This window comes from Martes martes (assembly GCF_963455335.1).
Source record: "Martes martes genome assembly, chromosome: 7".
Classification (NCBI taxonomy): Eukaryota; Metazoa; Chordata; class Mammalia; order Carnivora; family Mustelidae; genus Martes; species Martes martes.
In genome coordinates, this window is record NC_137894.1 from 33,738,947 (window position 1) to 33,754,574 (window position 15,628).

Consider the following 15,628-nt stretch of genomic DNA (forward strand, 5'->3'; position numbering starts at 1 on the left):
GTTTCCTTTTAAAATACTTACATTCAGTCTTAAAAACTGTTTTTTTTTTTTAAAGAGAAACTACAAAGTCTCTCAACAGGCTGATGGGTTTAGTAAAGCAGGGCAAATCTCCCTAGACAATAATTTACAAATAACTGATTTTCTTTGCTCCTTGGGTCCAGGGGCTGCCACCTTGCTAAGGCAGCCGTGTTTGTGTTGGGGGACAGGACTCCGACCTGACAGCTGTGGCTCCTGAAACTGGACCAGCAGGGCCAGGGGAGGAATCCCCACCCTGATAAAAGGTGATGGCAAGTCAACTGGTAGAATCTTGGGTAACATGGATCCTTGGGGCTTCCTGGGGACTAGGGAGTGTGTCCCCAAACAAGCCTGAATGCAAATTACTTTCGTTGACAAACAAGCTGATCTTGGTAGTGCATGCAAAGCAGTTGACAGTCCCTGTTGGGAACAGCCCTCTGCCCTCAGAGGCAGTCTCTCTGTTTCCTGAAAGCTGACTCAGGCCCACTGCTCCCAGCCTCCTCCCTTCCCCTCTCACTCTTAGTGCCTGCCCTCCTGCACACCCTTCAGGGGAGACACCTAGGGGTTCTCCAAGGAGTAGCCTCCAGCCCCAGCACAAAGATTTGCAAAATCTTCAGCCGTCCAGGAGCAAACTAGCTCAGCACTAGAGAGAGGCAAGGAACTCAGGGGCTAGTGTGTCTAAAACACTTTTTCTTTTCTCAACCTGCAAATCCCGTGTATCCTTAAACAGCCGGGACAAACCTGATTTCTGAAAGCCTTCACTGATAGCTCCCTTTTACCCTTGTAAAAGTTGCCCCATCCAACCTTCTCATAACCCTTGAAACCTGATCTCCAGGCCACTATTTATTAATTGCATTGTTTTATCATTGTTCTGATAATTTGAGTTTGTTTTCCCCACTTGTGTGCATTGCTTGAGGGCATGGACCTTTTATCTCTATATCCTTTGTCCCGTCTATGGCCATACCACCCTGAACATGCCCCGATCTCGTCTGATCTATATCCCTTGTCCCTGGCCTCTGACAGTGGGGACGCTCTGTCTATTTCTGTTAAATTCATGGATGGGTGAATAGTTTCAGCTTCAATTTCGGAACTAGTTTTCAGATTCCTTGTTTTCCTTGAAAGCCCCATTCTTTTAGGTATTCAGTAGTTATTTATTAAGCACCTAGCAGGTGACAGTTATTCTGTTAGGAGCCAGGAATGCAGAATGAATCAAACTTGATCTCTTCCCTCAGGAAGTTCCCGGTCAGGTTGGAGAATAAGGCAAACACCAAATGGATAACAACAAGAGAAGGTTTTGAACATCACTGTCACTTAGCTGTAAACCACTCAGAATTTAACCCACTTTGTAAGAAAATTCAGATAGCGGATCAAAGAGGTGATGCGGAAACATACAACCCTGAATTTGAATTAGAAGTGTCAATAGATTTCATGATGTGTTTTATCTTTAATAAATGTGCATGCGCGCGCGCACACACACACACTTCTTAGCTCGCTACTGAAGGGATCTAAAAACAATGACCAAGCACTCCTTGCCTCCAGATTATGGTCTCTAAATACCACTTCCCACTAAAAGGACTTGGAGACATGGCTGACTCCAGGTCCAGGACAGAAAATGTACAAGAGGAGTCAGGAACGTTGTCCTATATCAGAAAGCAATGAAGTTATCAACGACTACCAATATCAAAAAAGCCTCAGGAGGCATCTTGAAGAGGATGATTATTTGAGAAACGATAAGGGTAACTCCACTGACTGAAGCATGTAAAATGTGCTTAAATCCACAATTTCATAATCTTGTCTTTAAAAAACAAAACCCTGTATCAGTCAGCTGTTGAGGATACTAACTTCCTACTTTAAAAATTGCCAAATAAAGCAAATGAACCAAACATTAATCATGCATTTAAACTGTACGTTATGATAATCCTGTGGTGGAGGAGGAGCAGTTTCTCTTTACAGAAGCATTCAAGCAAGTAGACAGAGGATTGACAGAATTAAAATGTCACCATGTTGTAGCCCTTAATGAATTCATGAATCTAAACGTTATCATCAGTGACAGCTAATATACAAATGGAGAAACATCAGTATAGCATGTGTTTCCTCATGGATCCATGAAGTATTATTCTTGACCTCCCCAACCCCCCAAAATCAAGCCTTGAGTTAATAAAGCTCCAAGATCTAAAAACTTAGCAATCAGCCAAATTCAGACTGTGAGACGCTCTAAGACCAAGTAATTTTCTTTCTTAATAAATAAGTGTGTGTGTGTGTGTGTGTGTGTGTGTGTGTGTGTGAGAGAGAGAGAGAGAGAGGGGGGCGGGGGAGAGAAAATAAGACATGAAAGAGGAACCTAAAAGACATATCAATTATAGTTGCTTTGTATGGACCTTATTTGGATCCCAATTCAAACAAACAATTTTAAAAAAATTATGAGACAATTGCGGAAAGTTGAGTATTGATTGGGTACTGGGTGGCATTGGAAATTATTATTCATTTTTTAGAGGGGGATCATAGTGTTGGTTATATTTTTAAAATAGATCTTAACTTTGTGGAGATACTTAAATATTTACTAATTAAATGTTGAGCTATCTGGGATTTGCTGCGTGATACCCCACTGGCAGTGGTGGCCAGTAGAAATGGGTGGGGTAAGATCAAACAAGATGGGCCCTGAGTTGGTAACTGTTGAAGCTTGATTAATGGGCACAGGGAGATTTGCTATACTGCTCTCTCTTTGTTTGGTATGTCTCACAATGAGAAGCTAAACTAATTTAATTCATGTTGTCTCTGCGTGACATGGTTGCCCTTGCATCCCTACAAAATCATTAGAATCACAAACATCTAGGCTGGAGAGGAGCCAAGGATGGCTTATCTAGCCTTCAAGCATCAGTCTGTAGATGGGAAGACCAAGTTCTGGAGAGGCCCAGTGATCCTGCTGAGATGCTGTGGTGACCCGAGGGGTTTGCTCCTCCATCTCTGGGCATGTGCACCCCAGCCCCAGCACCCCCCGACTTTTGCCCTATGAATGGTGGTTTTCTTATCAGGTCCTGAGTCGTCTGGCTTTCCTCATTTGATCCTTAATTATGAAATATCCCAAACACGCAGAAAAGATTAGAAAATAGTATGACATTACTGAAAAGTCACTACACAGATTTTTAAAATGTGAACATTTTAACTTTTCTCCGTATTTTTTAAAAGGTAATAAAATGTGATAGGTATATCTAGACTCCCAGCTGACCCTCAGTTTCCTTCCTTCCTTCCTTCCTTCCTTCCTTCCTTCCTTCCTTCCTTCCTTCTTTTCCCACAGTTAACCACCGTCCTGGGGGGCATGCTGTGTTCTTTTCACTCATGTTTTTATATTTTGATATATATACTTGAAATTTAGAAGTGTTTTATATTTATATTTGACATAAGTAGTATCATATCATCTATTTCCTTTTGCAACTCACTCTTTTCACACAACATTGTGTTTTTGAGATTTATCCAAGCTGATACATAAAGATCTAGCTCATGTATTTTAATGCCCACATATAATTTCATTATAGAGAAGTGCATAGATTATTTTTCTTTATCCATTCCCCCAATAATGGACAGGTTATTTCCAGTTATTTCTGCTACTTCGAATAGTGGGGCGATGAAAACTTCCATGTACATCTCTTTGTACTTGTGTTTAAGAGCTTCTCCAGGGTATATACCTGGACGTTGAATTACCAGGTCATAGGGTTGTGTTGCTTCTCCTTTGACAAGATTGCCCAATGTTCGCAAACTGGGTGACTCGAGTATGCTCCACAAGCTGTAATAGATGGGGCTGCTCATTCTCCATCCTGGTGGAAGCTTCGTATTAGGAAACTCATCAAAGACCTGCCGATCCAATGGGAATGAATTGCTTATTTCTTTCTCTCTCTCTCTCTTTTTTTTCAAGATTTTATTTATTTATTTGAGAGAGAGAGAGCGCACAAACAGGAGGAGTGGCAGAGGGAGAAAGAGAAGTAGGCTCCCCGCTGAGCAGGGAGCCCGATGTGGGGCTCAATGTGGGGCTCGATCCCAGGACCCTGAGATCATGACCCGAGTCTAAGGCAGAGGCTTAACCCACTGAGGCACCCAGGTGCCCCTGAAAATTGCTTGTTTCTGTCCTCTACTCATTTCCCTGAGTTGTTTGCTCTCATGTACTGACTTGGGAGAACTTATTACGTATTCCAAATATCATTTGTCAGTTGTGCATCCTACATGCATATCTTTTCATGTCTTGTTTTTCATCTCTTGCTATGCAGATGTTTAAAATTTTAATGTAATCAAGCCGATCTTTCTTTTTCTTCATTATAGCTTTCGCTTCTTGTGTCCTGTTCCATAATCCTTTCCTTCTGCACACCACTGAGGCTGTTCTCCAATATTTTATCCTACAAGTTTAAAGACTTTGATCCCACTAGAGTTTATTTTTGTGTAGTGCGTGAGGTAGGGATCCATCTTCCCTTCATAAAGGTGGCCTACTGTCCTCAAACCATCTGCTGATGACATGTAATGCCACATGGGTCATAGTTGAATTCTTATTCACACGGCGGTCTGTTTGTGGACTTCATTCTGTCCTGCTGGTCTGTTTGACTGTGTAGCTTCACAGTAAGTCTTGGCTTCTGGAGGACAAGGTCTCCTTTCTTACTCCTCTTCAAAATTGTATTTGTTATTTTTTGGTCCTTTACTGTTCAGATAAATTTTAGTGTCATCATATCAAATTATATAGGAAACATCCCAGCTGGATTTTGTTTAACATTCCATTACAGGTTTCTGGAAAAGATAGCATTTGAAATAAAATTGGATTTTCTCATCAATGAATATATATATGTGTGTGTGTGTGTGTGTGTGTGTATAACGTATGTATGTATAATGTATGTATGTATACCTATGTATAATATAGGATCCATGTGGGTCTTTTAAAAAGATTTCCTTCAACAAAATTTTGTATTTTTCTTCATAAAGGTCTTGTGTAGCTTTGCTATGATCTATTTGTGGGCAGGTTTTCTTGCTATGTAAATGCATTTTTTCTTTATTTTATTTAATGCATTTATTTCTTTATTATTTTTTCTAATTGGTTATTGCTTATGAATAGGAATGTTGTTGATTGAAAAATGTTGTACTTGGATCCAGCAACTTGACTAAACTCTCCTATTTGTTTTAATTGTTTTTATATTCTCTATGTATATAGCCATATTATCTGCAACAAATAATTACAACTTTTTTTTTTCATTTCACTCATTGTACCTTGTTTATTCTTTTATTTTGTCTTTTTACATTGGCTAAAGTCCCCAGAACTATGTTGAGTAGAAGCGGTAATAATGATCATTCTTGGTTTTTTGCTGACTTTAAACCAATACTCCTGAAACTTAACCACTATCTATTATCAGGCCACTGGTCTGGTTTAGTTATCCATTCTCAGATTAAAGACATTTTCTTTTATTCCTAGTTTGGTACTTTAGGAAGAGTCATGACTGGGGATTGAATTTTGTAAAATGCCTCATCTGCTCCTTTGATGGGTAAAACTAAGTGTTTCGGGCATTCTGGAAAATCACCTCTGTTCTTCAGTAGTTGGTTGTAGGGTTCGATGGCTCAAGCTTGCAAGTTATGCTACTCAAATCTTCTACACCCCTATAAATTACTCTTGGTTGGATCTACCAGTTCCTGTTAGTGGGATGTTAAAGACTCCTGTTCCTCCTTGTAATTTTGTCAATTTTTGCTCTATGTAGTTTGGGGTATTATTCTGAGTTTGGGAGCTCCCTATTTTGCCTTTAAAGTTTTTAAATTTATGATATTAAAGGATTCCCCTTCCTTCCTTCCTTCCTTCCTTCCTTCCTTCCTCCTTCCCTCCCTCCCTCCCTTTCTTCTTTCTCTTTCTTTCTAGGTAAGCTACTAAAATTGTTTTAGCTTAATTTTATCCATCATATCTCAGTGTCCACATGGTTAAATCCTTACTAGCCTGCTGTTTCATTTGCCAGAATTGAAAAATCCAGACCTGCTTTTTTCAAACCATGTAACCTATTGTCAGCGAACGTTTGCACTGGACAGCTACAGTATCAAGGCGAGACAAAGGCCCCAGCCCCACATGACTTTCATCCGGCCTCCACAGTCCAGGAGGTCCCAAGAGCCTACTTCTGAGCTATCAACCCTGCCCTGTCCGATCTGCCTGGGAGAGAGCTGAGTCGGGGTCAGGGCAAGCACATTGGAGTTTTCTGGGTGCTGACTAATGGTACCCTAGTGGACACACGGAAGGCCTGAGCTGGGCAGGGTTGGAGTTGGGAAGGGGGCTTCTTTTCTTTCACTTTCCCTCCTACGCTCTTCACTTCAAGATCACCGATCTCCTCTGCCTTGGATCAGCTCTTTCCCACCTCTGGCTGAGAAGGTTCTGTAAGCATAAGCATTATGTCTTATTCATCTTTGCATTCTAGCACCTAGAACCGTGCCTATCATATTAATGCTCATTACATAAATGTTGGTTGGATGGATGGGTGGATACAAGGATAGTTCGACAGATGGGTGGATGGATGGGTGGATGGATGAGTGGGTGAGTTCTAGGTTCTCAAAGAGGCGGGTGGTTTCCATGACTTTTCTTGCCTATCTATTTCCATGAGGAATTTTTTCACCTGTACTGTTTGTCGAAGGGGCAGGAGCCCTCATCCTCTGGATTCTAATCCTCCAAACATCAGTCCTGTCTTCCCTGAAAGGGAACTGAGGAAAGGGAGATGTGATTGGTTGATTCAGTGAGTCTCTTGCCCTTTCTGGGCCTAACTGTTCCATTCCTAAAATCAAGGGCTCAGTCGAGCGACCTCTTTAAATACAAAAGGTCCGATTTTAGTGTAAGGTTTAAAAATGCTGCCCCAGTACTGGCATGGAGTGTGTTTTCTACCGCTATCGTGAAGAAAAATAAAATAGTGCAGAACCGCGCAAATTTTTTGAAGATGAATCATGTTTGTTTTCCGTACTTTACATTAAAAAATAATGTTCATTTTCAAGCACTGTGTTCTGGGGGGGGGGAAAAAGTACACTCTATCATCATGAAATATTCGATGGCCAGATTATACCATTTGGCAGTCTTGCTAAGGACCTGTCTGGCTGCTATATCCAGAGATGTGTGTCTCTGTACCTTCTCACAGATGCTAAAATTATGTCTCTGCCTGGGTTGGGGTTGAACAGTTGAGGGGTGGGGAGAGGGGATGGGCAGTGACTCAGAGAGGCCAGCAGGCGTGCGGCCTGGTCGGCTGAGGCTTGGGATGACCCCGACACTTGCACATGACCCGATGTGGACTAAAAGCAGGAAAGCAGCCTTCTCACAGCTATGCCTTCCCCATTTTTAAAAACAGATTTGCTAGCCTTGAGCAATGGCAGAGTTGAAAGATTCCAGAAGGCAGGCCACTTCTCGGCTTCAGTTCCAAGCATCCACACGCCTGGCTTCCCAGAGAAATAGGATAATCTCCAGCGGGAAGTTCATCATTTCTTCACCAGGACCGTCCCCGGGACCACTGAACTCCTGGATGCTGCCCTCTGGGGAAGCTCATCTAGCTGGGCAGACAGACAGGTGCTGTGACAGGTGGCCAATGCCAGGATTTTTCAGCAGGGATGGCCTGGGGGTACTGAGGAAGGGAGGCGCATTGTTCATTCCAAGTAGGCCCCTGGCCTTGGACTAGAAGAGCCCCTCACAAACGTACAGGGGCTGAGGGATCACAGAAGGGCCGTTAAAATGCAGAGTCAGCTGCAGCAGGACTGGGGTTCCAGGTTTTTAACAAGCTGGGCGGGGAGCAGAGCGGAGCGCTGGGTGAGAGGCTGAGGAGGAGGCAGGAGATGGGACCATCTGCATGGAGGCTTGGCGAGCCCGTGTAAGGGGCAGTGGCTGTGACAAGTGGGAGGCAAGGCGCTTGCAGCTGGGGCCTGGGAGGGGTTGCTGCCGGCAGCACATACATGGTCAAACCCAGGGCTGTGTGAGCTCGCCATCGACTGTGAGCGTCCATGGTTGGCTCTACGCCCTGGACGGTGCCCGAGACATCTGGTTACAACAGCCTTCCACAGGTTGCTTCCCCTTCTCAGATAGGTGTGCTGCTTGTCCTCTCCTTGAGGCCTGCAAGCCCAATCTATCTTAGCATTGGTGGACAATCCCCAGGCGGGTCCTGGGCATACGCAAAATCTTAGAATCTTCTGGCCAGAGCCCACCCTCTGGCCTTCTGATTCGGTGCATCAACACAGTGTGCTGGTCTACTCAAGTCCATAAGATCAATACAGAGCTGTTGGCCACACGTGGCCTTGGATCACCATTCCTCCTCCGACCTGCTCTACCTGCTGGAAGCTTCTCTTCTAGAAGCCTCTCCAGCTAGACAAGCCCTCTGTGCATGCAGTCTAGCTGTCCTTTCTAGGCTAATAAAGACTGTGCTTTATCCTAACTGTAACCCCTTTTTAAAAAGTTACGTCACTCCCTTTTTGTGTAAAACGACAGTGCGTAACTGTGATTTAGAAGGACTTTGACCAAGTAAGGAGTTGGAAACCACGTTAGTCCCCAGCTTTAGGACAAGTTTCTCTACTGGGTGCAGGAAATCCCAGAGCGTCAGAAGCAGCCTAGCCCTGCTTCCCTCCAGGCACTGGCCTGCATTTCCTACCCTACTCCCCCTCCTGCAAAATACCCCCTCCGAAAGCCTTCACGCGCAGCTTTGTGAACTAGAGACTGAGGTCCCCCGCGTGACATCTAACTTGAAACTTAAGATGGTGAAGGCTTTCAGAGCCCAGACGTTCACAGACACTTTACACTTGAAGTTCTTTGCGTCTCATTTTTTGCCAAAACGTTTAGCACAGACGGCTGTTTAGTTAAGACTCTGGTATAAATCTGTGGTCCTCCCTTCCGGGAACTTTATCCTGAGCAGGCACCCAGAGGAAATCCCGGCTCCCACCCACCACTCCCTGGCCCGCTGGAAGGTGGCCTGGGGAAGTCAGGGAGAGCACCCACCCCTCATCGTCCTGCGAGATCAGACTTTGAGGGTTTGGGGGCAGTGTGGGGTAGTGCTTTGAAATGAGAAGAGCTTCTGTTTAGGGATGACAAGGGAAATCACCCAGAATCCAGGGCGCGCGGATGACAGTGGCCCCCCTCTCTTTTGGGGGAGGTCTGACAAACAGGTGGGAGGGGCAGGTAGAGGCAATTAAGACACAACAATCAAGCCAACCTTTAAATAGCAACTTTTAAAAATATAAAAACAGCTCATTACAATGACTTTTCATTTTCTTTTTTTCTTCAGGAATCAACTTTCTTCTACCCTCACCCTCCCTTGTGGCTGGAGCCTTTAACAAGACATGGCAGAGGCATACCTGGGACCCCGAGAAAGAGAGAGAAATTCTCCAGACGGCCCCTCCCCACCCTCCGAAAGGTACAGGGCGCCCAGCCAGTCTCCACGGCCTCTGGGTCACGTCACGGGAGCTGCTCGCCTGGAGCAAGATCACTGAAGACCGGCAGTTTGCACTGGGGCCCCTTCCTTCCTTCTCACCAGACAGAATCACACATTATAAAATAATCCATAAAAATGCAGTATCAAAATTATCTTCCATATGCTACATCCATGGAGAGCCCATCACCAGGACTCACATCGGCCTTTAGCTTTTCCTTAAAAGAAAAAAAAAAAAAAAGACCAAGAAGAAGGGAGGAAAAACAAAAACAAAAACAAAAAAAAACCACCCAAATCCTAATACCTCAGAACATTTTGGTACCGAAGAGTGGCACCTACAGGAGACGATTTTTCTACCTGTAAACTGTTTGGGCTCCAAGGAAAGACTGAAAGCTACAAGAAATCGCCACAGTGCCAGGACCGGTGTCCCCACCCGACCCCGGGTCCCTTCAGCCCTGCTGTGTCCCCTGGGGTAGCCCCGGGTTGGGGAGGGGGTTGGGGGGGGAGACTATCCCTTCAGACTCCCAACCCTTGCAGGCTGATTACGCTTTTCCCCTCTAGGGAGAGAGGAGGGGGTCAGAGGCAGGAAAGGGGGAGAAGGCATTTTATAAAGGACATCGATTCTAACTCTCTTTATTCAAATAAAAAAAAAAAAAGCACCCACATCAGTTTTGCTATTTTTCTCTGGTAGCTCCCTGAGCTGAGTTGCTATGCTTTCCTCTTTCTGTCCTTTGAAGGTTGTGTCCGAAGGTCAAGACAGGCCAGAGATGGAGATCCTTTACGCCTCCACCTCTCCTCACCATAACCAAGTGTGCACCAAAGAGAGAGAGAGAGAGAGAGAGGGATGCAAGGAGGAAAGAGCAAGAGTCAGACCCCTGAGAGAGAGGGAGGCAAGCGCAGGCGGCCACAGGAAGTCTGATCTTCGTCAGCCCAGCTGGCCACCAAGCAAGCCTTGCCAGGGTCCTGACAGGCCTCAGGCTGTTCCCAAGTCCACGGGGAGGTGTGCTCGTCCCAGGGACCCCCACTTTCTAGTCAGTCTGGTCACTGGCTGCGGCTCCCTTCCTCTACCCCCTCCACGCCCTCTCCATTTGGCTCCCCCTCCCGGCCTCCCCTTCCCAGATGGGGATGTCCCTTTAAAAAAAAAAAAAAAAAAGCCACCACCACGAGTGGGTTACAAATACAGCAGGCGAAGTACACGGCTAGCGTTTTCGGGGGGAAGGAGCCTCCTCCCCCACTGACCAGTCCGAGATAGAGGAGTCTGTTATTTACATTTTTCACAAACATTGTGCGCTGCACAATCGGGAAAATGAGATTCCCCCCCTCCCCCAGCACAAGCACGTGGTCCACTCCGGCATCCCCGACCCGGGGCAGGGGGACAGAGCAAAATAGAGGGGAAGGACAGATGGAGATTCACGAGGGCGTCTGTTGGGGGGTTGGAGCCCCAACCCTCCAAAGACATCTACTTGTAGCATCTGCCAGGGTTGTGGACGGGGAGGAGGAGAGACATCCATCGGAGTCCGTGAGACACAGGGGTCCATGCCCAGGGGTCCGGACTGTGGCGGGCGTGCCCTCTCGGCCTGCCGGAGCGCAGCCCTGGACCACTCGGCTGCCCGCCGCCAGCCTCTGCCAGCCTCGGGGCCCCTCACGGGGTCGCCCTGTCACCGCCGAGTCTGTCTCTCCCAGAGTCTTGACAGCCCAGTTAGAGTCCTTGTTTAGTAGATGACCTCATAAACCGTGGCCTTCTTGTCACCAGAGCCTGTTACAATATATTTGTCATCCGCTGAAATGTCACAACTCAAGACAGATGAGGATTCCTTGGACTGCAGGAGAAGGCGAGGACAGGCAGGAGGGTGGGGGGAGAAAAAAGGCAGAAACTCACTTTCCTGGTACTCAGCATGACTTCTGTGCTGTGTGTGTCACGCCCCACCTGCCAGCCCCAGAACTCCAACCCCGAGCACACCCAGCACCACCTGGAGAGGCACTTTCGGGAACAGATGCCCCATCCTCCGGCTTTCCCACTGGGAAAGGCTCACGAGCGGGGTCCAGGGGGATCCTGGAGTTGTATGGTCCGAAAGAGCATGGGAGCACGAGCTTCTCCCCGGAGTTTACAGACAGGAGGGAGCACTTCTGATCAGGGTGTGGGCAGCCACCGGACTAAGCTAGGAAGGGGACCTACACCTGACCCTAAGCGTCCAGTGTGACCGGGGAGACTCTGAGGGTTACACGTGGGACACTCTGGACGCCATACAGTCCCAGCACAGGTCCCAAAAGCGTCTTGTAGGCTGGGAGCACACTGTGTGTGTACGCATACGTGTGTGTGTGTGTGTGTGTGTGTGTGGTCAAGACTGTGTGTGAGTGAGAGCTGTATGTCGGAACCCAGATCTTAAAAAATCACCAAAAGCCTTTGACCGCTCTCCCATCTCTTTCCAGACCATTCTCTCCTGCCTCACCTCACTCTTTACACTGAGGTGTCGAAACACAAACTTACTTGAATATCAAGTTACCACTACTCCGAAAAGAGCTGCCCGGTGCATCTCCCATGAGTGCTCAGTGCACCGGCCAGAGCCAAGAACATGACTTAACTCCCTATTCTAGAAATCCTGTAGAATCCCCGCTTAAAAGCCCTCACCCACGGGTCAGAGGCCACGAGTAGCAGTGTGTGGCCCACAGATGTATCCCAGGACTTGGCTCCGGGGAACCCATCCTGGACCCCCAGCACTTAAGGGCTGGAAGGGGCCATCCCCATCCCCAGGGGGAGGCCCAGACCTGAGGCAGGAGCCGGGGACCCCCGGGCGGTACCTGGAATATGCTGGCTCCGTACGGCGTCCTCCAGGCATTGAGGAGATTGTCTTTCCCAGTGCTCACGAACCACTTGCCTGCAGGCGGGTGGCAAAGGGTATGTCAGCTCATGGCTCGCTGCCTTGGAAAGCAAGACCCACCCCAGACACGGCCGGCTGCCATGGAGAGGTGGTGTGGACCCCAGCTGGACTCTCGGCCGGTGGGGGGCATTTCGTAAGTGAGACCTGTAAGTGATTCACAGACCCTCCCAGAATGAACTCTCTGCAGTCCTGGGCGGGGGTGGGGGGCAGTGGGCACAGCCAGGATGGAGAACAGTAGGATTTGCACTTCATCACAGTCACTGCCCTTCCCCAAAAGATTCTTTTTAAAGCCACCAGCTGAGTGACCCTTCTCAGTTTTACAACTGGAAGGCGGCAGAAAGTGCTAGAAATGGCAGAGCCCTGAGGTGTGGAGACCCAGCCAGCCGCAGGCGGAGATGGGCCGGTGCTCGGGCTCTGCAGGGCTCTGCCTGTGCTAACGCACTCCTGCTCCCCAAAGCCGTGTGGGGGCCCTGGGCCGCCCCGGAGAAAGAACCCCCGGCAGGCAGAGAGGATGGGGGTAGCTGAGGTTGTGCAGCCAGACCGGGGAGAAGCAGATCCAACCTGGGGCTGTCTGCCACCACAGCCCGCAGTCTTAGCCTGCTGCTATGAGTGCCTGGTACCCTGTGGCCATATCTGCATCCACGGGACAAGGATGGCGGTGGGCGGGGGGGGGGGGGCGGTGCGTGGATGCTGAATATGACAACAGTCGGGATCGGGAGGCTGGATTCCAGGACGTGGCTGGCGCAGAGGCTCTGCCTTGCTCTCAGCTTTGGGCCCCCCTCTGCGCAGAGGGCAGGCCAGGCTGCCTGGGGTTCCCGGCCCTCTGAGGCTCACCGCAGTAGGCAAACTTCAGCGACAGCACGCAGCTCTCGTGCAAGTGCAGCTGGTACTTGTCCGGCTTGGTGTGGTGTAGGACCTCCACGTTGCTGCTCTCCATGCCCACAGCCAGCCACTCCCCAGTGGGGCAGTAGCCCAATGAGAAGATCTGCAGGGGGCAGCAGACCGGACTCAGCATCTCTGTCCCCACGCCCTCCACCTGGGGCCCCAGGGCCTCCTCGAAGGCCCCGCTCAGGGACCCCGGGTGCAGGGGCCCACTGCTTCCCTTCCCATCACATCCCCACCTGCAAGGCAAAGCCCCTCTCCTCTCCCTCAGCCCTGGAATGCCTTTTAGGGGCCAGGACGGAGGGGCTCAGAGAGGTCGCTGACTCTAAAAAGTAAGTGGTAGAGCCAGCATTCCAACTCAGAGATGGCACAGGCGTTTCACTTTCAAAGTAACTCTGTCCCTGTGACTTTAGCCTTTCCTTAAGGAAAAAAGTGAATAAAAATGCTAAAATACTAAATACGTATGGTTAAAACATTTAAACGAGTAACACAAACAACAACAGAAAATAAGGCTACCTGACGTCCACAGAACAGCCTCTACGAGCCAGACTACGGCAAAGGCTTTTAGAGGGACCACTTCAGGTGCTCACACCACACCTACCACATAGCTACTACCGTGCCCATCCCACAAGGGAAGAAAAAACTGGGGCCAAAGTGCTCAACAACAGAGGAGCTGAGAATCCAATCACAGCAGCTAGGTCAAGTACATCCAAGTCCAGGGCCTTCCTTCTCCATTCTATTCTATTGCTGCCTCCTCCAGGAAGCCTTCCAAGGTGGCTCAAGTTGGTCACAGGTCCATTTGCAATGACCACCTGTGAGGGCTCCCTTGTCCCCTCCAGCCACTGGGACGCCCGAAGGGAAGGGCACACACTGTCCTGGGGGAGGGGAGGAGCGTGCACACCTGGGAGGTGAAGTCATGCTGCTGCAGCTGCCGGCCCTCCCGCAGGTCCCAGGAGCGCACGGTGTTGTCCAGGCCTCCGGTCCACAGCTTGGTGCCATCGTGGGAGATGTCTATGCAGCTGGCCCCATCTGTGTGACCCTGGAACTGCCTATGGAGGCCAAGCAGGGAGAGGGAGTGAGCCCTCCAGACCCACTGACCGCCAAGGCCAGCTGTGTCTGAGCAGAAGAGGAAACTTAGGCCTAGAAGGGGGTGGACCCTGCACCCACGGTCCTCCGGTGAGCTTGCAGTAGAGCTGGGTCTCCTCCCCTGGGACGGGGTCATAATAGAGGCAGGATTCGTATGGGGCCGCCGCTCCTGAGGCCCCACAACCACCACCAAGTGACACTGCTCTGACCGCCCGGGTCCTGATGCCCTCCTTCCTCAGTTCCATCCCTCTGCTCGTCTCCAATGCTCTGGATTCCACACTCCCCTCTACTCAGAGCCTTCTGTAGAGGTGCCCTCCGTCCCCCACCCACACCGATCACCTGACACACGGCTGCCCCCTCAGCTGGCCCACTCTGATGTGACCACCCCACAGCCAAAGCACCCCGGGCGGGACCCCGTTATGACCAGTGCGACCTTCCCGAGGATGACGCTCCCCTGCCCCCTGGTGCAGCCGCACCTGACCAAGGTCTGGTTGTGCAGGTCCCACACGGCGATGTTGCCGTCGCTGCAGCAGGAGAAGCAGACTTTGGCATCGGGGCTGATGGCCAGGGCGTAGCAGGCAGGGGCTGAGGATGTCAGCTCGGCCTTGATGCGGGGTGTGGGTGAGGCCAGGTCCCAGATGGTGAGCGTGCTGGCCTCGCCACCCACAATGAGCGTGCGCCCGTCGGGCAGCAGCTTGCAAGAGCGGATGTAGTTGTCCCTGTTCTGGAGGAAGAAGGGGCAACGTTGAGCTCTGGCCACCCCTCCTCCCAGGGACCAGAAGAATCACACCCAGCGACACTGAGTGTCCTCCGGAGGCCGTCCCCTCCGGCACCCACAACCCTTCAATCTTTCGTGCATGTCTTCACCAACCCTGGCAAGCTCAGTATCCTCTCCACTTAAGGATGGTAAACCCAGGGCTCAGGGGTCCGCCAGCCAGCTCGCTGCCCAGCCAGGGTGCCCCTCCGCCAGCCACAGGAAATGTCCGCGGTCCTGGGGCCTCTCACCAGGCAGTCCAGCTGGGAGATGGGGCTCTTGCTGCCCGGCTGGCTGATGTCCCAGATCTTCACGCAGCCCTTGCCACCCGTGTAGACGTGCCGCGTGGGGTTGCTGATGGTCACAGCACACACCACCTCCCCGTGGCTCAGTGTGTTGATCTGCCGGGCGTGGCGGGGGATGCCAGGACCGGCCAAGGCGTCGTGGGGGAAGGGCACTGGCTGCATCTGCCCGTCAGCACTCACGTGGAAAGAGTACGCCCTAAAAGGGAGAACACGTCCCTTCATCATCCCCAATCCTCTCAGTTCCCATGAGTCCAACCCGGGTCAGATGGCACCACCCTGACTGGTCCACCTCTGCACCCCACTCCCCAAATCTTA

The 15,628-nt window shown here is 49.7% G+C and overlaps 1 protein-coding gene across 6 annotated transcripts in view; it reads right to left on the minus strand.

Annotated features, from left to right (window-relative positions):
- Positions 1 to 9,191: 9,191 nt before the first annotated feature.
- Positions 9,192 to 15,628, minus strand: part of TLE3 (TLE family member 3, transcriptional corepressor) — a 45,781-nt gene continuing 39,344 nt past the window's right edge. For all 6 annotated transcript variants that reach the window (XM_080808775.1, XM_080808774.1, XM_080808772.1 and 3 more), the window contains exons 15-20: positions 15,260 to 15,509; positions 14,731 to 14,978; positions 14,070 to 14,217; positions 13,121 to 13,271; positions 12,207 to 12,283; positions 9,192 to 11,227 (exon numbers count right to left, since the gene is read on the minus strand). In XM_080808775.1, the coding sequence (XP_080664901.1) occupies positions 11,120 to 11,227; positions 12,207 to 12,283; positions 13,121 to 13,271; positions 14,070 to 14,217; positions 14,731 to 14,978; positions 15,260 to 15,509 (982 nt within the window). In that variant the 3' untranslated portion in view covers positions 9,192 to 11,119. The remainder of the gene's footprint in view (positions 11,228 to 12,206; positions 12,284 to 13,120; positions 13,272 to 14,069; positions 14,218 to 14,730; positions 14,979 to 15,259; positions 15,510 to 15,628) is intronic.